Below are 23792 nucleotides of genomic sequence, written 5' to 3'. Positions count from 1 at the left end.
GTACGGTACTAACTGTTACGCTGCGTTCCATTTTGTGATTAGACACAAATATTTTTGAAAGTGAATTTTTGTATCAGACTGTTATTTTCAGTTGTGATTAAAGATATTGGCTAACTTTAGACTCAATGATAAAATCTGCTACGATTGTAAAAATTATTTATTTCTAGAAAGAAAAGCGCTATCCAGTTTTAGGGCATATGTTCCACCTCCAGGAGCATATTAAAATGTGAGACCACAAGGATGCAAAACTAAGGTTAAAACAGTGCATATCCCCGGTACATTCCACGCAAGAGAATATCCTCTTCAGTACTCGGCCTGCCAAAAAGGCTCTTGCAGAGGGGGGCAACGGTCCAGGGCTGGAGACGCACCACACGCGGATCCACAAGTAGACAGACCAGCGGTCTTTCGAACACATTGCTTCATAGAAACCCATCAGACCTGTACGACACACCCATAGCCCCCCCCCCCTTTTTTTCTTCCTTCCAACTTTTCAGAAATAAATAATTTTTACACCTGTAATGGATTTTATCACTGACAATGAAGAACAGTTGCGGACGAACCGTGAATAGCGACTTTCGAATTTCTCGAGTGAAGTCATTTTTCTGTGTAGGCTCTATTTTGAGACGAAACACTGCATTACATAGTTTAGCAAGTAGCCGATTTTAACTCCTCGGGCATTATCGAGCAGTATCGCAGAACAAATTATTTGTTAACAGCACGATATAGTCCTCGTCACATTGGTGTGCACGGAATACCGTGTGATACAATTCCTAATAAAGAGTTTTACACACCCAGATTATCTACTGGCACACTATCCCATTTATGAACTGTGTAGGTAAAAATGGGAAAAGTGCAGCCGTGCTTTTCAAGATTCTGAGAAAGTAGGGGGTAGGTGGGTAATATACAACATGTACAAGAGCCGAGAGGGAACAATAAGAGTGGAAGACCGAGAACGACGTGCTCGGATTAAAAAGGCTGTAAGACAGGGATGTAGTCTCTTAGCCCTAGTGTTCGATCTATACAGCGAAGAATCAATGATGGAAATAAAAGAAAGGTTCGAGAGTGGAATTAAAATTTGAGGTGAAAGGGTATCGGTGATAAGATTTGCTGATGTCATTGCTATCCTGAGTGAAAGTGAAGAAGAATTATGCAATCTGCTCGATGGAATGAACAGTCTAGTAAGTACAGAAAATTATTTTGAGAGTAAATCAAAGAAAGATGAAAGTAATGAGAAGCAGCAGAAATGAGGACAGCGAGAAACTTGACATCAGGACTGATGGTCACGACATAGATGAAGTCGAGAAATTCTGGTACCTAGGCAGTAAAATAACCAATGACGGACGGAGCAAGGACGACATCAAAATCAGACTAGCGATGGCAAAAAGGGCGTTCCTTGACAGTAGAAGTCTACTAATATCAAATATCGGCCTTGATTTGAGGAAGAAATTTCTGAGAATGTTCATCTGGAGTACAGCATTGTATGGCAGTGAAACACAGGTGGTGACAAAACTGGAGCAAAATAGAGTTACAGCAGAATGTTGAAAATTAGGTGGACTGATAAAGTAAGGAATGAGGAGATTCTGGGCAGAATCGGAGAGGAAAGGAACGTGTGGAAAACACTGATAAGGAGAAGGGACAGAATGGTAGGACATCCGTTAAGACTTCGGGGAATGACTTCCATGGTACTAGAGGGAGCTGTAGAGGGTAAAACCTGTAGAGGAAGACAGAGACTGGAATACATCCTGCAAATAGTTGAGGACGTAGGTTGCAAGCCCTACTCAGATATGACAGAAGAGGAATTCGTTGCATGTCACTTCAAACCAGTCAGTAGACTGATGACTCAAAAAATAAATAAGTTGATAGGTAATGCACAAACGGACAAGATTAATTCCTACAGTATGAAATAAAGTGTTTATTTTGAAAATAAAACAGCAGCCTACACAGAAAAATGATTTCCATCATGAAATTCACTGCAGCTATGGATCCACATATACAAAAGGCTAACTTTCATATGGAGCAAGTTAGTTTTCGTGTCGGGCTGTCGTGTACGTCTATCGAATCCTAGCACGGGTCCCAACTGGCTGCCAAGTATTATGCGACATGCAAGGTATTGTTGCCTCTCGGAAATGCTCACATGAAGCAATTTGTTTGTAGGTGCACAGCAAGTTTACACTTTCTGTCCCAAAGTGTTTGAGAATAATTTTCTAAAGAGATTTATGGCTTTTTACGATTAAATCCTTAAAAATCTTGAAATAACATCCCTTTCTTGTCTATGCATCACTGCAGAAGCTTCACCCAGCATTCACAGGCTTCCCAGAATGTACCGCCGGGATCCTTCGTGAGGTAGCGTACCAAATCCTCTTTTTACACCTGCAATGACCCGTGACGATGCCCCTGCTAAATCCAGACCTTCGGTATGTGTTTCCTTAAGCGTTTGACTCTATTCCACAAGCAGGTGAGGACACAAGTGTAGAAATGGTCATTAACTGTTTGTCATCCACGCACTTACTTCACTGCGAGTCACAACTTTGCAGTAAAAAAAAATGACCTGTGTCTCAACTTGAGATTTGATGGTGCGGGCCTTCTTTGTATGAGGTGATTTGATCTTGTGCCACTCACTCACTGCTCTGTCATTTCGATTTGGGATCGTCTGTCTCTCGTCACCAGCCAAAAGGAGGGTTTCCTTTGCAGCATTCTGACAAGTCTCGACAATTTGGCACAGAGAATTCCTTCGGTGTAGATACTTGAGACCATCTGTGTACTCACCTTTCTCATCTCTAATTAGTCTCCCTAAATGTGATAAATATTTTATTTCAGCATGTTGCAAACCTCAGTTATAATTCTTACATTTAAGTGTCACACTCTGTTCAAACTTTTTCACACTTTCTCCTCATTTTTGTGAATTTGGGACACCGACCGAGGCCATAAATGCTCTTTGTCATCAACATTTTCTCGGCTCTCCTGGAACATCTATCTTGTGTCCACTGTAAATTCTCAACTGGGGCACGACTGCCCCCTCAGAGCTCTAAATTTACATTTTTTCACTGCTCGATTAACAGCTGCCTCTCGAATCTTGATGCCGTCACCAAAATGCCCTACACGTGATACGTGATCCTCACTTTGTCTCTACCCGGAGGCAACGGAGCCGAGACGTCGGAGCCCCTCCGAGTCCACACGAGCACATTGACCGCCACAAAGGTGACAGGAAGTGAACGAAAATGATCGAGGAGTAGCACTTTTAAGGGCAGAGGGGAAACAATTGCCAAGGTAAATGCCACACAAAAAAAAACCTCCACTACAGTCTCAATGGGATGTAAGGGCAGTACCGTATTTACTCGGATCCAAGCCGCACTTTTTTCCGGTTTGTGTAATCCAAAAAACCGTCTGCGGCTTAGAATTGAGTGCAAAGTAAGCGGAAATTCTGAAAAATGTTGGTAGGTGCCGCCACAACTAACTTCAGCCGAGGAATATATGTAGCGCTACACAGGCATGCTTTGCAGGCACAAAGATACATACTGGTGCCAAAACCTCAGTATCAGTAAATAAATTTAATAAAAAAAAAAAGGTGGAAGACGAGCTTTTTTCTCTGCACCGAGTTTCGACCACTGCATTTTCGTACATTATCCAACGAAGTAAATACAAATTCTGTATTGTTCATCTTAGAATGTAGCAGACTTTCCATGTACTACTAAAATCCGACTGGCAAGACTGTTTGGGATGTTTGTCAATATGGCCAACTCTACGTTCTGAATTTTTTCCTACCTGTGAGAAGAGATGGTTGCTAATATGAACTTTTATGAATTGTGAATCACATGCAGTATTCTCTTCACCATAAGAATAATACGAATATAAACGTTTTGCCATATATTCTTTCGTGTTTTCTGCTATCTCATTTAAGTCTTGTCAGCCTAATAAACTACGAAACTAGTGTGAGACAACAGCAAACGCGGAAGAATATACATATAATGTTATGTTTATGTTTATGTTCGTATTATTCTTATGCCTAATAGTGACACAGTGAGAAATGAAACACGGCAATTGACTAGATTTTTAAATATAAGATGACTCTAATTTCTGTGCAGAATTTGATGTGCTAAAGAAGCGGCCGCAAAGATTTTCAAACGGAAAATTTTTTTCGCTGAACTCTCGTTCAGAACATCTTCTATCATACGCAGACTATTATTTGGTTCTTGTTGATCATTATCAAAGAAAGCAGCAGTGTAAGTAACAACAAATAGCAGTCTCTTGCCATTGTTTCAGTTATGAGACAATTCCTCTCTCTCTCTCTCTCTCTTTTTTTTTTTTTTTTTTTTTTTTTTTTTAAGCCGCGGTAGCGCGCACAAAAGCAAGCCATGCCGCGACAAACAAGGCATGACACAGTACAATAATGTATTTTCAGTTTAAAGTGACGTAAACGCCTATAACAAGGAGAGCGGCACTTACCAGATCAAAGAAAAATACGCAATCGATTTGAACCAGACGAAGCACGTGAAAAAGGAAGGGTACGTATAAATACGGACGGAGCGTCTGACGCATAGCAATGGCTACCTAGTAAAGCTCAACTGCTAAGCTTACAACTTGAACCAAACTACTGTACGTCATTCATCTGACCTAAATTGTGTCTCATATTACAATGGACCAACTTTGTTTCGATTTGGAGGTGCGGCCTAAAACTTTTCTCTCCCCTCGAATTTCAAGTCTCAAATTTAAGGTGCGACTTAGATTCGGGAATTTTTTTTTCCTTGTGATTTTGAGTCTCGTTTTTTAGGTGCGGCTTAGATTCGAGTAAATAAGGTAATGTGTTTTTTCGTTCGATGCGAGAGTTCGTGCGAGGGTAAGGTTATTGTTAATTATTGGGAGTCGTGCGAGCTCGGTACCGATGTCACATTTTAGGTTCGTCATAAAGAGTATCGGTCCAAAACAATGAGAGATACTGCTCGCGCTGGGCACAGACTAGCTGTCCTGGGCCAGCTGCAGCATCTGCGTAGCTGTAACGAACGTGCCACAGTCGTCATTCGAGTGGACGATCAGTCGTAAACAGTGTGAAGGCTGTGTGGGTTTTGTTTATTTCTAGAGTGCAAATTGGTTTTCCCGCTGGTGCCGGTTGTCCGGCTGTGTTCTTTCACCCAGTAGTTCCAGTCAACTTTGCCGAGTTCAGGGGTTCGCCAGTATTTCTTTAGCTTGCCGTAGGTGGTGAAGCGTCCCTAGTAAGGAGCTCCTTTGGGCGCTTACAATTCCACCTACAGTTGCGACCGAGGTTTCCCCGCTTTCGGACAGATGCGTCGTTCGAGTGTCTCTAGTTCCGGTACAGTCGTGTGGCGTGTTTCTCGAATACCTCCGTGAGATTCTCGAGGTGGTATTCACTGTGAAGGTCCACGGTGTGCTTGTATCGTGCAGCGTGGCTTACGATACCTGGCACTTTGTTCTGTACGAACTGCAGTCGTGCTGGAGCCGCGTCTTTCCAGACTGGAGCTGCACACGTCATCAGCGGTCTAATTAGTGTAACGTACACGGACTCCGACACTCTCCTATTCGGTATGCTTTCCCTGTTAGGCATCAGGTAAAGTTGTCGGAGCCTCGCACTTGCTCTGTTGGCAATATATTGTATGTGGTCCCTCTTGGTTAGTTTCTAGTCCAGCAGGACACCTAGGTAACTGACTTTCTCACAGAAATATATTTGGTATGTGTATAATGTCATTTGTCTGCAGTGTCGTCGTTTCCGTAGTTGCTTCAGTCTACAGGTTAAGAGAACTGCTTCACAATTGTTGACTTTTACCTCAATACACCACCGTTCCGACTGAGGCTCGGCAGTTCCGAATTCTACCTGTAGTCGTGAGTTCGTGTTTGACGGCTTCCGATTGCGCACTACGTTGGTGGTGTCACCTGCACAGATGGCAACCGTCTCGTTTTGTGTTATACGAGACCACTCTTCACAGTTCGCTCTGGAAACGTCACTTTAAACATTCTGGTTCACTGGAAAACTTTATTCTCGAAACGTCTAGAAAAAAACTGTAAATACAAATGAATCCTAATATGGGAACAAACCAATTGCTGATTATTCTGTAACACTGCACTCAATAACGTGAGCTCCGTCCGCGTCCTCACTCGTATTGCAACGTAACAGATTGAGACAGGTATTGTAGTATGCGATACATCAGTTGAGTACGCATCACAATCTCATTCACTTCCAGTACACATACAGTTGTATTTCTACATTTTCAATTTTTCACTAATTATTATTATTGATATTTATAGCTCCACACAGAAATTCTTTAATTGAATCTATAACCAACCAAATTTTGTAAAAGGGCATGTATAATTGCTTATAATGTAAACAGCTATCACATTATCTTCAGTACAAAGTGAAACAAAGTAATTTATATAAAATAATGTGAACCATCATAAGAAATCATTATATTTGGAGAGAAGTGAAATTATGATTTATGTTTAAAATTAACTTTTGTAAAATTAATTGTTAACACTTATGATTTGAAGGCATGCAAATTTATTAAACTCTAGTACATAAATTGCAATTACATTTTGTCATGCAGCATTTATATGACTTTAGAACTACGACTTGTAACTGTAAATCATTAAAATGTTATTGTTAATACAGGCTGTATACACGGACAGGAAAACAAATCACGGATTTTTCCCGCATATCCCAGATATAGATACACTTTTTCCTGGGCAAAAGTACACTATACTCCTGGTGAAAGTACTTTTTTCCGAAGTAAGTGACAATGTACTTTCCATTGGAACTGTAAAACTTATCAATCCTTTGAATGGTGTAGGTTTTACACACTTTGAGAAAAGAAAAGCAGCAAAAATATCCCGTTTTGGATAAATCTTTAATGTGCGGCAACACTTAATTTTTTGCTGTTTTTTTCCGAGACTGTAGTTAGGCAGGATCCTTGGAGCACAGCTTGAACTGCAGCAGCTGAATCTTTCCAACAAGCACAATTATAAATTTCACTACTGTGCACCAAAAATTGTGTGTGTTACCTGGCCGAATATAAGTTTTCCACAGAAAAGCCAATCACGGGTGAAACTGCTCGAGAACTCACTTTGCGCTGTTTTTTGTGGGATAATTATACTTTTTGCTATCATTATTGCATAATTCGTAACCTATGGAAGAACTAAAATAAAAATGGAACACTAATCTCGAAACTCGGTCTTTCTTAGCACGCAGCAACCTTTAAGATATATCAAACACAAATGCGCCAGCAATCTTTTAAATAACGGCATAAATAGCTGGTCTTCTGGGCTTGAAATTTATAAGTGGCTGGTCCTCGAAGTGTTACGTTTTGAATGAGAATCGAACACTCCGTGATTTAAGAAATTAATCACACATGTAATGTAATTCATCTTGTGTAAACGGAAATTTACTTTCAAAGTAACACTCCTCAAAAAACGATTTGCAACATCTTAAAGTGACCTGTTCAAAATGAAAGCAATCGTGACGTCACGCTCATCGTAAGCAGTCTGTTGTTACGAAGTACTGCACAGTCTCTGACACAATTTGCCGTCTGCAGGCACTTGTGTACGCACTGTGTTTTGCTGTTGTGAATGGTGCATTTTCTTTGCATTTGAAGTTTTCCTTTGGTGTTATTCTCTCATTTATGTTTTATTTACTCGGTATTATTCTGGAGTAGTGGGGTAAAATTCTTTGTTAATGTAGCATTAATTACCAGTCAGCATTACAAAAATTTGACTGGAGACCTAAACAACGAAAAATTCCCAGGTATTACCTGGATGACAAAATCACTGGGTTTTTCCCAGATTTACCGGTTGTCCTGGGCCGTATACACCCTGTAATAATGCACGTCTGCCCGTCAAACCGGTACGCTGTGTCCACCGACCAAATGAACTGAAATGAAATGACGACACAACACTGCCGGCCTCGAGATCTCGTCCGGGGTCGTTCGAATGCCCGGTACGAGTTGTTCTATTTTACGCCATGACGGCAAATTGTGCATCTCTGTGAGGAATGCGAGAGGAAATGATTAAGACGTCAGATACACCCAGTCTATGCGCAAAGAAAATCTCTGACCCGGCAGGGAATCGAACCCTGGACCCCACGGTTTAGAGGTGGCACCTCTACCGCTACAGCACGAGCTGCAGACTGACGGCCAATAAAGTACACTGCAGACCGGCAGTTCAGTTCGTATCATTACGGGACAGACACAGTATATCAGTCAGTCTGTGTAGAAGTGAGTTTTAAAATGCCATTCGAGTATTGCAGGTGCAAACTTAGATGCTCCAAACAGAAAGAACTTAGGACTTTACTTTTTAACAGTGAGCAGATGTGATCATCAACATTATTACACACCTGAACATACAAAGCAAAGTGGTTTTGATCACAGTGTGACATCTCTAGTTCTAAAAAAATTTAAACTTGCAAATAAGCTTTGTATTTCACACGAATTATGATTCATTAACTTGTAATTGGATAGATAAAAAGCTACTCGCCAAGTCGCAACAGGAGAACACGCATTTAAAAGGCATTTCAGTTTGCGAGCTTTCAGAGCCAGTGGCTCCTTGTTCTGGTTGAGGGGGAAGAGGAGTCGAGGAAAAGGACTGGTGAGGGTTGAGGAAAAGGGGCAGAATTCAGAAGAGTTGGCCAGAACCCCGTGTCAGGGGAGACTTGGCAAACAGGATGAGAAGGAAAGACTCTTTCTTCACCACTGGCTCCAAAAGCTTGCAAACTGTAATAGTTTTTATACGTGTGTTTCCTGCCACAGCCGACGGCCTCGCTGCAATAGTAATACCGCTTCCAGACAGATCGGCGGGCCGGAATAGCATTCGGACGGGGCACCGTCCGGTCTGCAGAGGGCTGTCGGCAAGCGGAGTGCACTCGGCACTCGGGAGACAAACTGTGGAGCTACTCGACTGAGAAATAGCGACACCGGTCTCGTAAACTGACGTACGGCCGGGGAGAGTCGTGTGCTGACCACGTGCCCCTCCGTATCTGCATCAAAATACACCTGCGGGCCGAGGACGACACGGCGGCCGATCGGTGCCTTTGTGGCCCGTTCGGGCGGACCTCAATTTAATTTTAGTTTCTCGCCACTGCTTGATGAGTATTTCATCTATCCAATTACACTGTATTTTCAAAAATTGATTATTTCCGTCGATATATTAGCCCGTGTGGCCACCGTTCCTCCTTTATGTAACCCTCTTGTCTGTCTCTGCTGTCTGTTTTCTAGATTATGAGCTACTCCACTCGTTTATTTGTCTGTACCACCTATATTAACTGACAGCTTGCTCCTACATCTTTTGTAGTGCTGGAAGTCCCCAACAATGAGTCTTCCCTTCTCATCCCACCTGTCAAGAATCCGCCGGTCCGGGCTTCTGGGCAACTTTTCCAAACACTGCCCCTTTTCCCAAACCTCACAGGTCCCTTTCCTTCACCCCTCTCGCTTCCCCTTCAACCCTGCTGCAGAAGGAGTCACTGGCTCTTAAAGCTCGCAAACTGTAATACTTTTTATACGCGTGTTCGCCTGCTGCCACTCGGCGAGATTATTTTATATAACCGATGGCATCGTGTTTTCAAAAATCGATTATTTCTGTCGAAGTAGTTCATTAGTTCGGTACAATTTGACTTTACTACAGACTTATTGTTACAACAGTGATTATACGAAAGGGAATGTTGCAGTGCGAACACGCACGGCAGGTTCACGAGGGCGCATTTTCGCACCGTCGGCAGAATCCCCCCCAGTCGCCTTCCCGACGGTGCAGAGAGACGGTCTCAACACTGCCGCAAGGAGTGGAGGCGCCCGTGGTGCCGGAGGCCGCTCTCGCTGGCAAACTTCTTGTCGCAGACGTCGCAGCAGTAGATCCGCTCGCCGACGCACGCGCGGTAGTGCATTTTACAGTCTCTGCTCCGCGAGAACGTCCTGCCGCAGGAGTCGCACTGGTAGGGACGGCTGCCCTCGTGCGCGAGCGAGTGGTGCGCCAGGTGGGTGTTGTTGACGAACCGCCTGTAGCACACGCCGCACTCGTAGGGCCACAGCAGCATGTGCTGGAGCGAGTGGCGCTTCAGGCTGTTGCGGCGTGCGAACTTCCTGGTGCAGTGGTCGCAGCCGTAGACCTGCTTCCCCTGGTGTTTCCAGCAGTGCACCCTGAGTTCGTGGAAGCTGCGGCAGGGCGCGTGGCACGTCTCGCAGGTCCACCGGTGCCTCCGTGCGGGCGTACTCGGGGGCTCCCCGTCGTCGCACGTGTACGTCTCGCGTCCGGCAGGTGGAGCCGCGTCGCCCCCCGACCGGGACGGTACCTCGCGACCGCCGTCGACCGGGTCACAGCCACGACCGCTGTCGGACGCTTCCCCGCGCCTCCCGTCACTTACCGCGGCGCTCGGTGCGGGACGGGTCTCCTCGGGGGTATCGACTCGACCCCGCCTCTGTGCGAACACTACCTTTACCGACAGTACGCGCGTGTTCCTTTTGTTCCTCTCGCGTACCTGCTGGCCGCCACCGATCCCTCGTGTGCCTGCAGTCCCGTCAATTCTGGTGCGTACCGAGGTACATTTGTCGATAGGAGGAGGCCTATCCTGGCCTTGCACAATAAACCTGCAAAATTACGGAGAAAGTCCATTAGAAAATCTGGTAACATGTGCACATTTCATATTTCTGCTTGTAACATAACTTGCAATGTGAAGTAGTAGTAGTAGTAGTAGTAGTAGTAGTAGTAATGCAACAGGATATGCAAAGCTAATATACAATCTGATACACATACAGTATTTCATATTCATAATTTAATTCCTCATCCTTTGCATTGTCTTTCAATTTTACATAGATAGTTTGTAGACTTAGAGTAAGCGTTTGACAATGTTGACTGGAATACTCTCTTTCAAATTCTGAAGGTGGCAGGGGTAAAATACAGGGAGCAAAAGGCTATTTCCAATTTGTACAGAAACCATATGGCAGTTATAAGAGTCGAGGGACATGAAAGGGAAGCAGAGGTTGGGAAGGGAGTGAGACAGGGTTGAAGCCTCTCCCCGATGTTATTCAATCTGTATATTGAGCAAGCAGTAAAGGAAACAAAAGAAAAATTCGGAGTAGGTATTAAAATTCATGGAGAAGAAGTAAAAACTTTGAGGTTTGCTGATGACATTGTAATTCTGTCAGAGACAGCAAAGGACTTGGAAGAGCAGTTGAATGGAATGGACAGTGTCTTGAAAGGAGGATATAAGATGAACATCAACAAAAGCAAAATGAGGATTGTGGAATGTAGTCGAATTAAGTCGGGTGATGCTGAGGGAATTACATTAGGAAATGAGACACTTAAAGTAGTAAAGTAGTTTTGCTATTTGGGGAGCAAAATAACTGATGATGGTCGAAGTAGAGAGGATATAAAATGCAGACTGGCAATGGCAAGGAAAGCGTTTCTGAAGAAGAGAAATTTGTTAACATCAAATATTGATTTAAGTGTCAGGAATCCGTTTCTGAAAGTATTTGTATGGAGTGTAGCCATGTATGGAAGTGAAACGTGGACGATAAATAGTTTGGACAAGAAGAGAATAGAAGCTACAGAAGAATGCTGAAGATTAGATGAGTAATTCACATAACTAATGAGAAGGTATTGAATTCGGGAGAAGAGGAGTTTGTGGCACAACTTGACAAGAAGAAGGGATCGGTTGGTAGGACATGTTCTGAGGCATCGAGGGATCACCAATTTACAGGGTAATTCAAAAAGAATACCACAACTTTAAAAATGTGTATTTAATGAAAGAAACATAATATAACCTTCTGTTATACATCATTACAAAAAGTATTTAAAAAGGTTTTTTTTTCACTCAAAAACAAGTTCAGAGATGTTCAATATGGCCCCCTCCAGACACACGAGCAATATCAACCCGATACTCCAACTCGTTCCACACTCTCTGTAGCATATCAGGCGTAACAGTTTGGATAGCTGCTGTTATTTCTCGTTTCAAATCATCAATGGTGGCTGGGAGAGGCGGCCGAAACACCATATCCTTAACATACCCCCATAAGTAAAAATCGCAGGGGGTAAGATCAGGGCTTCTTGGAGGCCAGTGATGACGTGCTCTGTCACGGGCTGCCTGGCGGCCGATCCATCGCCTCGGGTAGTTGACGTTCAGGTAGTTACGGACCTTTTTCGTAGGACTCTCCATACAGTTGATTGTGGAATTTGCAGCTCTCTGCTAGCTCTGCGAGTCGATTTTCCTGGGCTGTGAACAAATGCTTGCTTGATACGTGCTACATTTTCATCTCGGCCGTCCAGAACTTTTCCCTTTGCACAAACACCCATTCTCTGTAAACTGTTTATACCAACGTTTAATACACCACCTATCAGGAGGTTTAACACCATACTTCGTTCGAAATGCACGCTGAACAACTGTCGTCGATTCACTTCTGCCGTACTCAATAACACAAAAAGCTTTCTGTTGAGCGGTCGCCATCTTAGCATCAACTGACGCTGACGCCTAGTCAACAGCGCCTCAAGCGAACAGATGTACAATTAAATGAAACTTTATAGCTCCCTTAATTTGCCGACAGATAGTGCTTAGCTCTGCCTTTTGTCGTTGCAGAGTTTTAAATTCCTAAAGTTGTGGTATTCTTTTTGAATCACCCTGTAGTATTGGAGGGCAGCGTGGAGGGTAAAAATCGTAGAGGGAGACCAAGAAATGAATACACTAAGCAGATTCAGAAGGATGTAGGTTGCAGTAGGTACTGGGTAGTGAAGAAGCTTGCACAGGATAGAGTAGCATGGAGAGCTGCATCAAACCAGTCTCTGGACTGAAGACCACAGCAACAACAGTTATCACTTCTGATTATTCTTCATAAAAGTTTTTCGTCATTTTAATCTCGAATGCAATAATCGACTAAAATAATAACGTCTGGTAAAAATACGGATGCGTGGGGCAGTCCATTGCTTACTTTAACTAAATTTCTAACTAAATTTCAAATTCACCATAAACTGTAGCTCTAGTATTAAATACAAAATTACTTTCACGTTCCAATCAACGTTAAATAGTCAAAATCATGTGAGTAACTGTAGAAGCCGGACAGTAATGAAATAAGTTATAATGGGTTGGGTTGGGTTGTTTGGGGGAAGAGACCAAACTGTGAGGTCGTCGGTCTCACGGGGTTAGGGACGGACGGGGAAGGAAGTCGGCCGTGCCCTTTCAAAGGAACCATCCGGGCATTTGCCTGGAGCGATTTAGGGAAATCACGGAAAACCTAAATCGAGATGGCCGGATGCGGGATTGAACTGTCGTCCTCCCGAATGCGAGTCCAGTGTGCCAACCACTACGCCACCTCGCTCGGTAAAGTTATAATATTCCAGAAAATGTTAAGTGACACAACAAATTTAAAATTCATTATAAGTAATACTATTCTGTCACAAGAAACTGTGACTCTTAAGAAAAAACGAAAAAAACTGAGTATTTTACCATATAGCAAATAATAAAAAACTGATGTAAAATTACAGAAGGAATGGCACACAATCTAAACAACAATACACCATAATAAGCTGATAGTTAGATTTTTATAAACATGTAAGTGGGTGAGACTACCAGGAAGTGACTGTTGCAGTCAATACACGAGTCGGACTTTGTATATTAGTGGGTAATGTATCTACAGCAGTGCCTGACATTTACAACTTTGGTTTGTGTCTCCAAATAATAAAATAAAAGTAGCGAAGGAAGTGTGTCCGGATGGAACAAATTAAGTACCCGAGGCCTGTCGAGCCAGCATTAAGTAAGTATACAATACAGCTACAAGAAGTCTTTCACGATTGATCTGACATCGTCCACTTCACTGCCGACAGGTGGCGATGTGTTTTGTGTCATCTGGCCAGGTAAATTTCCCTCCGAATTAATTTTTCACAAAAGAATCAATTTTTGGTGATTTTCTGATGAAGCAGGATATGCTAGAAGCTGTCATCTAAAAATGGTTTCGTGCGGTTACAAAAACTATTACTTTTTGACAGGACCAGCCCGAGGCATCTACGGAATTGTCAGTTTGGCAACGGAGGGAGCCTCATAGAGGGAGTCCACGGGACGAATGCAGCATCCTTGACCGAGTCGGATTAACGGGAGAGGCTGAGAAGATCCGAGAAAGAGCAGTGTATTTAGTGAGAAGCTTGCCACGAGAACATTACGGAAATTAAAGTTGCAGTGGTCGTGCCAAAACGAAGGAACTTGCACAGAATAGATTAACTCAGAGAGCTGCATCAAAATAGTCTTCGGATTAATGACCGGTGACAGCAACAGAGAAAAACATCTGCACAGAAGTGCTGCTAATTTCTATTTTCAAAGAGTACTGCAATAAAGACAGACGTAATTCAGTAGTATGTCACAGATGTCAGTCTGGAGTAGAACGTGATTTATTGTCACCCATTACGAAATCTACATCTACATCTACATCCATACTCCGCAAGCCACCTGATGGTGTGTGGCGGAGGGTACCTTGAGTACCTCTATCGGTTCTCCCTTCTATTCCAGTCTCGTATTGTTCGTGGAAAGAAGGATTGTCGGGATCTCTCTGATTTTATTCTCACGGTCTCTTCGCGAGATATACGTAGGAGTGAGCAATATACTGCTTGACTCTTCGGTGGAGGTATGTTCTCGAAACTTCAACAAAAGCCCGTACCGAGCTACTGAGCGTCTCTCCTGCAGAGTCTTCCACTGGAGTTTATCTATCATCTCCGTAACTCTTTCGCGATTACTAAATGATCCTGTAACGAAGAGCGCTGCTCTTCGTTGGATCTTCTCTGTCTCTTCTATCAACCCTATCTGGTACGGATCCCACACTGCTGAGCAGTATTCAAGCAGTGGGCGAACAAGCGTACTGTAACCTACTTCCTTTGTTTTCGGATTGCATTTCCTTAGGATTCTTCCAACGAATCTCAGTCCGGCATCTGCTTTACCGACGATCAACTTTATATGATCATTCCAAATCACTCCTAATGCATACTCCCAGATAATTTATGGAATTAACTGCTTCCAGTTGCTGACCTGCTATATTGTAGCTACATGATAAGGGATCTTTCTTTCTATGTATTCGCAGCACATTACACTTGTCTGCATTGAGATACCTCTCGATATACCACAGCATCATCCGCAAAAACCCTCAGTGAACTTCCGATGTCATCCACAAGGTCATTTATGTATATTGTGAATAGCAACGGTCCTACGACACTCCCCTGCGGCACACCTGAAATCACTCTTACTTCGGAAGATTTCTCTCCATTGAGAATGGCATGCTGCGTTCTGTTATCTAGAAACTGTTCAGTCCCATCACGCAATTGTTCTGATAGTCCATATGCTCTTACTTTGTTCATTAAACAACTGTGGGGAACTGTATCGGACGCCTTGCGGAAGTCGAGAAACACGGCATCTACCTGGGAACCCGTGTCTATGGCCCACTGAGTCTCGTGGACGAATAGCGCGAGCTGGGTTTCACACGACCGTCTTTTTCAAAACTTGTGCTGATTCCTACAGAGTGGATTTGTAGTCTCCAGAAAAGTCATTATACTCGAACATAATACGTGTTCTAAAATTCTAGAACTGATCGACGTTAGAGATATAGGTCTATAGTTCTGCACATTTGTACGACATCCCCTCTTGAAAACGGGGATGACCTGTGCCCTTTTCCAATCCTTTGGAACGCTACGCTCTTCTAGAGACCTACGGTACACCGCTGCAAGTTCCTTCGCGTACTACTGTGTAAAATCGAACTGGTATCCCGTCAGGTCCAGTGGTGTTTCCTGTTTTGAGCGATTTTAATTTTTTCTTTTCTATCCCTCTGTCATCTATTTCGATATCTACCATCTGTGCAACAATCTAGAGAAGGAACTACAGTGCAGTCTTCCTCTGTGAAACAGCTTTGGAAAAAGACATTTAGTATTTCGGCCTTTAGTCTGTCATCCTCTGTTTCAGTACCATTTTGGTCGCAGAGTGTCTGGACATTTTGTTTTGATCCACCTACCGCTTTGACATAAGACTAAAATTTCTTAGGATTTTCTGCCAAGTCAGTACGTAGAACTTTAGTTTCGAATTCATTGAACGCCTCTCGCATGGCCCTCCTCACATTACATTTCACTTCGCGTAATTGTTGTTTGTCTGCAAGGCGTTGGCTATGTTTATCTTCATAGAATGAAAATTTCTATAAAAATCGACACAGTTTCCGCAAACAGAGATCTTGCAAAACTCGGCTAGCTCCGTCTGTCTACACGATCCAGAGTGCCGTGTGTTCGAGCCGTGCTGCTAGACACCTGGGAGACATTCGGTAGTGTTCCTGTTGTTCAGTGAACAAAATACAAGCTTAGTGAGTACTGGACCAGATTTATGACCGAATTCAAAACCTCTCGACAGACAGAACTCGATACGACGTTCTCGATGGAATGAGATGTAAAGTAATTTTTCAAGTACGCCAACAGAGTGTTGTAGAGGATACTATCATTTACAAATTATTACTGGCCTGTTGGGGGCTCCAGAAGGCGTTTTGCAGAAGACGCTGCTGTCTACTGGAAGACTGCAAAACTACCAGACAGGAATACTTGTGGACAATCGACGAGTTGTAGAGAGACTGTCGGTTCACCTCGAATGCAGATACACTGACAGATGGGAGGGGGATTACAACACCAAAAGATAATTAATGTACAGTAATGAAATTTTAGGAATAAATTTGTCTAGGTAACACAGTTAACTGATTAACACTGCAAGATCACATGCTAATGCAAGCACGAGAAAAGCCGCTGGAAATGTGAAGTGCCGGTACAATGATAACTGGTGCAACTTTGAGAGTGTTAAGTGCGAGAATGCAAACGTGCACGCATTTTGTTGTACAGATGTCAGTTTGTGGGACTAAATATTGTACTCGGTCGGTCAATACGGCGAAAGTTAATGCTGTCTACGGATGACAGTGGAGTTGTCACTCGACAAAGTCCAATACATGTTAAACTGGAGACAGATCTCGCGAAGGAGCAGGCCGGCGCAATTGTCGAGACCCCGTAGAGCGTGTAGGATTACGAGAGCATTATTTATTTATTTATTTATTGTTCCGTGGGCCCAAATTAAGGAGAAGTCTCCATGGTCATGGAACGAGTCAATACATGAAATTATAAGACGATAGTAGAAACAGATAAAATGAAACGTAAGTAACATATTCAGGCGACAATTCGTAAGTTTAAATAGAGAAAATCAACAATGTAACACTGGAATTTGCTTAATTTTTTAGCTCTTCCAGGAGGTCCTCAACAGAATAGGAGTGAGCCGTGAGGAAACTCTTCGGTTTAGACTTAGAAGTGTTTGGGCTACTGCTAAGACTGTAGCGGGACTTTGAATTTCGCCGCGCTACACTCGTTCCCTCAGATAAAAAATATCCCGTCGCAGCGGTATGAGTGCTCGACGGCAGAGAAAATACTAAAATTGTAACCTTTTTTTGTTTTCTATCCGTTTTCAATTGTCTCTTGATAGCCGTAGCTTAAGGCAGGCGTGATCGGATGCTGACGTAAAAACTTAATGGCTAATCTTGATCTGATTGTAATGTGTAGACATTGTGGAAGTTATTAAGAAATTCGGTGGATGGAAGTAGCAAAGTGAATTAAATTGCATACAGTATCAAGATGATTTTAATTGGTATAAATTAGTGATCCCTGGACTATTGCAAGCTTTCGGAGCAGATTTTTTCACGCTGAAATGAAGGAGATTTTTGAAGACGTGGACGCCGCCCGAAAGAAGATAAGTTAATCTGGCAAAGGATGATCTCTCGTCTACGCCACTTCCCCTTGTCAGTTACATTCTGTTATTCTCTGTTTCTTTTCAATAACTTTTGTAGTGAAAATTGGTTTAACTTTTGCTCACAAACGCCACAAGGACCACCCCAACAATAGCTTTTCCGAATAACGAAGTCCGATAGCTTTTCTGTAATACAAAGTCCAATTTGCTTTTCATTCTTTCCCTTTTTCACGGTCTCTCTTCTCCCATTTTTTTTTATTAAACACTACAACTGGCTCCCGCGACAGGACGCAATTTTCGGATGTGTCGTTTTTGAGCAAATTTGAAACTTTAATTTGTATTTTTTCCGAACAGAGAATAACCAAAAATCCTGAAGTTTAAAGCGTAACGAAAACACCAACTTTATTGTACCTCAGCAAATGATTATACAACAATATTGTAAAGAATTTTTGTAACTAATTCAATGTGTTTTTCTTTTCATGGCATATATTGATGCAAAACTGTTATTTTGAGACCTTTTGGTGATTATCCGATGGAGATGTATTAAGAAAATCCATATTTTAACGAATACGATTTACACAGAAGTGTTTGACCAGCCGCTGCAGGACAGAAAATTTAATGGTGAGTCACACAATTATGTTTCATTCAAACATTCAATAGCCAACTGCAGAATCCATTTTTCCCTTTCCACACATCCTGTAGTTTTCTTCTAGATTTTTCCAAAATTATTTAGCTCTATTGTAGTTTGTGGTAATTATAGTATGGTTGTAGCATATGAAGATCGTGAATTTGACCGCCAAACAGTCATTTGTTACGAAAAATTTTGTCCGCCCTGCTGCATCTTTCTCAACCATTGTTTGCAATAGAGCAATCATTTACATTGACGAGAAAATATTTCATCCTAAATTTGAGTCAAATCTTTATTAATCAGACTTATATTATTCCCTTTTTGACTTACTATTATACATCCTATTACAATGGAACGTGGTAAGGTAGAGATAGTTTCGGCAGATGAGTTAAGTGAACTAGATTCATCTTTCAACCAACAAGAAAGTCCGCGTTTCCCTCCATGGACGAGTTCACAGATCAATGCAATGATTTTGCCTCAAACTCGCAACATTTGTGATAATACACAGATGGCGACTTTAAATGACGAAATGCGGAATGGACGCGAGACTAGACTGTCAGCGCCATTGTTAACATCAATGTCAGAACCGAATATGAGGCAAATTCAGCAATGTGACACAAATCGGACACAGGAGACTGACAAACTGGACCGACTATTAGAGTTATTTGCAGACATGAAACGAGACGTTAGTCAGAAAATTGACATATTAAACCGTACTATGACCGAAAATTTTGAACGGACGACAAAACAGATGACAGAATTAAATAACACCACTCAACAGCTCAGCCAGCGATTTGAGACGTTGTCCGACCGAGTCACTAAACAGGAAGAAACTTTGGTTACATTCACACACGAAACAAAAAACAATATCACCCGATGTGAGAATCAGTTAACTCAAATAGTTAATGTGCAGCAGGAAGTGAACACCCGTGTGGAAGAGTTAGCTCAGGCCCAAACTTCAGCTAGCTCCACCCAAGAAAAGCTGACTGAAGAAGTGGGAAATACTACCCAACAACTTACAATGGTAGTTCTCGAACAAACCCACCTCAAAGAAAAGACAGAAAAATTAGAAGACCGAGCGAACCTCACGTCACTAAACAACGACACCAACGTGGCCGACAGAATTGTACACGAATGTAAATTGTGTGACGACTATCTGGACAAAAAACTTGAAACAATTACACAGGACATACTTTCAAAAGCAAAGACACATGTTAAAGACGAGACAAAACACACAGAAGACGAAGTGACAAAATTACGAGACAATGTTGTGCCGTGTTTGGCGATTGGTGCAAACGCATCGCTAGGAAACGACAAAACAGCTAAAACCATGGCTAATGACACAGACAGAACACCACCTATTGTGGAATCACCTATTTCCAATCAAAATTACAGTGTGCCGCTTTCTTTTCCACCGAACGATCAATATTACGGTACCACACCTAGAGTAGCAAGTGACACAAACCACGTCAATACAGGTATGCCAACCGGCATGGGCGATGACACGTTTGTAAGACATGGGCATTTCCAGACATTTTCCAGTGAGGACAAGCACAAAGCCCACCCTATTGTGTTTATTAGATCATTTGACGGTGTTTTTCCACGTAGTTGGTCAGAAGTCGATAAATTAGATACGTCACCAATCTCATGAGAGGACGAGCAGCTAAGTGGGGTGCCGCTATGAAGCGGCGGTGCGTTACGTTTGAACAGTTCGAACAAGCCTTCTTGGACGAATTCTGGTCTGAGAATGAGCAACAGAGTCTAAGGAGAGAAGTGTGCAACCCCGAGACCTATGACCCTAAAAAAGAGACATTAAGACAATACTTTGAGAGGTACCTGGACAAGACACTGTACTGGTCCAAACCAGCCGACTTGCCAGCGATAATTGACACTTTAATTCACGCCATTCAAATTTTACTCATATTAGTAACCAAAATCACCACCCACGCCAAAGGAACCGTAGTGACGGTGGTTGGTGGAACCATCCATCCGCGCCGCGACACAATACGATGCCTGCGCGCGAAACATATTCAAATGGAAACGTGTATGACAGTAGGAACAACCGCAGAAATTCGTGGAATAATAATAACAATAATTATCACCCATATCAAAATGGTAACTACAAGCAAAATGAAAATTACAGACAGTACAACAACAACAACAATAGGAGACGTGAGAATAACCGGTACAACCCGGGCTACTTTGACAGGAACATGACATATAACAGACATAATTACCATCAAAACAACAACATCAATCACCGACAGAATATGTGGAACACACAAAATTCACGCATGACAAATCGTAACCCTCCACGGAATCCGCCGCCGTTCCCCAGTACAGTGATTCACTCCCCGCCACGAAGTAGCAATAACAATTGCGGCGCGCCATCAGCTGACGCGTGGGCGCCAACCGGCCGGAATGTAAACATAGTGGAGGTGGTCAATGAACCCGGCCAAACACAGCAGACGACGGAAAACAGTCGACGACCGAGCTAAGCGCTCGTGCTACGGTCGTGAGGCGTTGTAAGAGCGCAACGGCTGAGACGGTTTGTTTCCTCAGGTACGACGACAAAATGACAGCAGATCAGGAATTAACAAACCTATCAGGTTGATGACCTTGTTCTTTTGCATTGAAATCCCAAGTCTACAAAATTAAAACAACTGAACAGAAAATGGCAGCTATTATATTCAGGTCCTTTCAGAATAGCAAGCATGCCTTAGCCAGGTTGTTACTTCCTAGAATACCTGTTATCTCACAAGCCGAGGGGGCTGCATCCCCACAAACCCTTTGTGCACTAAAACAACATAATATAATGATAACTAAGTTGAACATGAGCAAGTTGCTGTGAGAACGAGATCATAAATATTTGTATTGAATACACGAACATTAAGTTATACAGCCTAAGAACACAAACATTCATTTATGGAAATTATATACTGCAGTTAGACTTGTATACATAATTATGAAGAGAAGGTAAATCCAGGCGAGTACACTTACTAAATGAGAAAAGATATTTATATAGGAATGAGATCTACACAGGTTACATTTGTTGTTAATTGTAAATTATAAGGTGAATCAACAATTAGTTAGTTATTTCAAGGCACTCTAATGACAGGAGATAATAGCTGTTGAAATCAGTAATGACATAGGTATGTAGCAGAATGAATGAGGATGTAAGAATGAATGATCAGTATGAATGAGTTAATATTTAAGTTAATATAAGAAGATAAGTTACTGTGAAGTAGTTGATGGAGACAGATTATTTGAGGAAAATATTATTGGAGTTTTATGAGAATGGAAGTGCCAAATGGCCCCACGTATGTGATATATTAATGTTTGATGAGGAATCTGTTTAATGTATAAGGATATATATATATTATGATGAATATGTGACTAAGGAATGAGTGAGAATGTTTGGTAATATTGTGCTACATAGAGAAGTGAGTAAACAGTCTACATCTTTAAGATTACGTAAGAATTTCAGTTTGAAAGAAAACATTTGTGATGAGTTAGAACACGTGAGTACAAGGCGTTAAAGGTGAATCTATTTACAGTGCCACTGAAAATGAACGAATGCAAGAAAAGCAGAGTGAACATAATGATGATTACAGCTGTTGAAAGAAATGTAATAAGAAGGTAACTTGGAAACACATTAGCTTTAATTTATTTCAGAAGTGTAACATAGTAACCTTTCGTTAAGCTTTGTTAAGCCACTGTGTGGAAGAAAACATTTATATTTCGTGTTCAGACAGGAGAATGATATTTTAAGGAACTTAAGTTGAAATATAGTTTTTACACAGCCCTCATGTGAATGCATTTGTATAAAATTTTTTTTTACGAAAGTGAAATTTAGTGCCATGTTAGCCTTTATTATACTTATACTTACATATGACAGAAAACCCTGAGGAAGCAAAAGATGGGAGAGTTATTAAGGCCGTTTTGCGATTCGTACAACACCTCCACTTAAGCGAACAGATGACAAAATTATATCTACGTTGAAGACATTTGACTTTTTAGGCTATGCAAGGTAAGTGCAAAGGAGCAGTGACCACCCGTGCAGCCGACGTCGAGCAACGGACAGTGAGAAAGAGACATTTTACTGTCAATTATAATAATATGTTCTTTATTTATAATTTACAGATAGAAATGATTTTATATATATATATATATATATATATATATATATATATATATATATATATATACACACACATGATGTTTAACCTTCACTAAAGTAGAAGAAAGTTCATGGTTGAACTCTTGAGAGGAAATTTGATATGTTATCGTATAATACACATTATGAGAGAGACAATCTCTGAGATAAATTTTCCATTTGTATAGATGGTATCCACAAGAAGTGGAGATATTGAGGAAGTACTGAGCAGATATGCGATTCACTCATGCAAGGATTTGTTAAGGTATAATACACTAAGTCATATGAACAATCACAACACAAACAGAGAATCTGTCATGATGTTACACTACACAGACTTGACGTAAGGACACTTACATTTACCCATGATTTGGTAAATTGTAAGCACCCCCTTTCACACACCCCTTGAAGGTGATGCAAACGTTATAATGTATTGTGTTCTCTTTTTTTTTGTATTAGCAGTAGGATTTGGCAGTTTTTAGGTAGTAAATAGTTTCTTCCAGTCTATCTTTCTTTCTTTCTCCATTATCCTACCACATACTGCAGCTGGGTATTGTTTGTTTATGGCATGTAAGAATATAATGTGTGACAGTAAACTTTCAGGTACGAATAAAAAGACATGAATATTAATGGCATTACAAGCCTGGTTAACCACTATCCAGCCAAGATATGGAATCAAAAGAAAGAAAGAAATAATAAATGAAGGAAAGCCCGTGCTTTAAACATTAAGTCTTATATCCCTTGGCACGTCAAAACCTTAATAAAGAAAATCAAAATGACCATAAACCCCAATAAAAGAAAGCCAATGGGACTTAGTATAATTTTTTTTTTTAGTGTAAATATTTCACATGCATGTTCTTGTAAATTTATATGTATTTGTATATGTGTTAAAACTTTGCATATTGTCAACATATTTTGAAATGTGACCACGAAATGTAAGCTTTCATAATTAACTATGTAAACATGCTGGGACACCGTGAACTTTGTTAAAATGTAAATGTGGCAAAAAGTGTTGCAAACTGTGTTAAACAGTGAATGTTATAAACGACGAATTTTGTGTTGTTTGTGAAACTTATGGTGCATAAACCAAATAACTGTTTGTAAATCGATATAAACTGCAATTTACTTAGATAATGAGGATTTTTCACACTGCAATTGAACGTTTGTTGGCGAGTGTAAACAACCTGATGAAACACCTACCTTTGTGAACATCGACGCCGTTGTTCCTGGCCGGCCTCCAGATGCTTTGGAGACAAAAGCACCTGTCGTAGGCGATGTGGAGGCTAAACACAACATCG

At 41.7% G+C, this 23792-nt stretch overlaps 1 protein-coding gene across 16 annotated transcripts in view; it reads right to left on the bottom strand.

The window, feature by feature from the left end:
• Positions 1-8447: 8447 nt before the first annotated feature.
• Positions 8448-23792, bottom strand: part of LOC124553681 (GDNF-inducible zinc finger protein 1-like) — a 128621-nt gene continuing 113276 nt past the window's right edge. For all 16 annotated transcript variants that reach the window (XM_047127571.1, XM_047127578.1, XM_047127582.1 and 13 more), the window contains one exon: positions 8448-10571. In XM_047127571.1, coding sequence (XP_046983527.1) covers positions 9752-10571 — 820 coding nt within the window. In that variant the 3' untranslated portion in view covers positions 8448-9751. The remainder of the gene's footprint in view (positions 10572-23792) is intronic.

This window comes from Schistocerca americana, chromosome 11 (assembly GCF_021461395.2).
Source record: "Schistocerca americana isolate TAMUIC-IGC-003095 chromosome 11, iqSchAmer2.1, whole genome shotgun sequence".
Classification (NCBI taxonomy): domain Eukaryota; kingdom Metazoa; phylum Arthropoda; class Insecta; order Orthoptera; family Acrididae; genus Schistocerca; species Schistocerca americana.
This window is presented reverse-complemented; position numbering and strand designations above follow the sequence as displayed.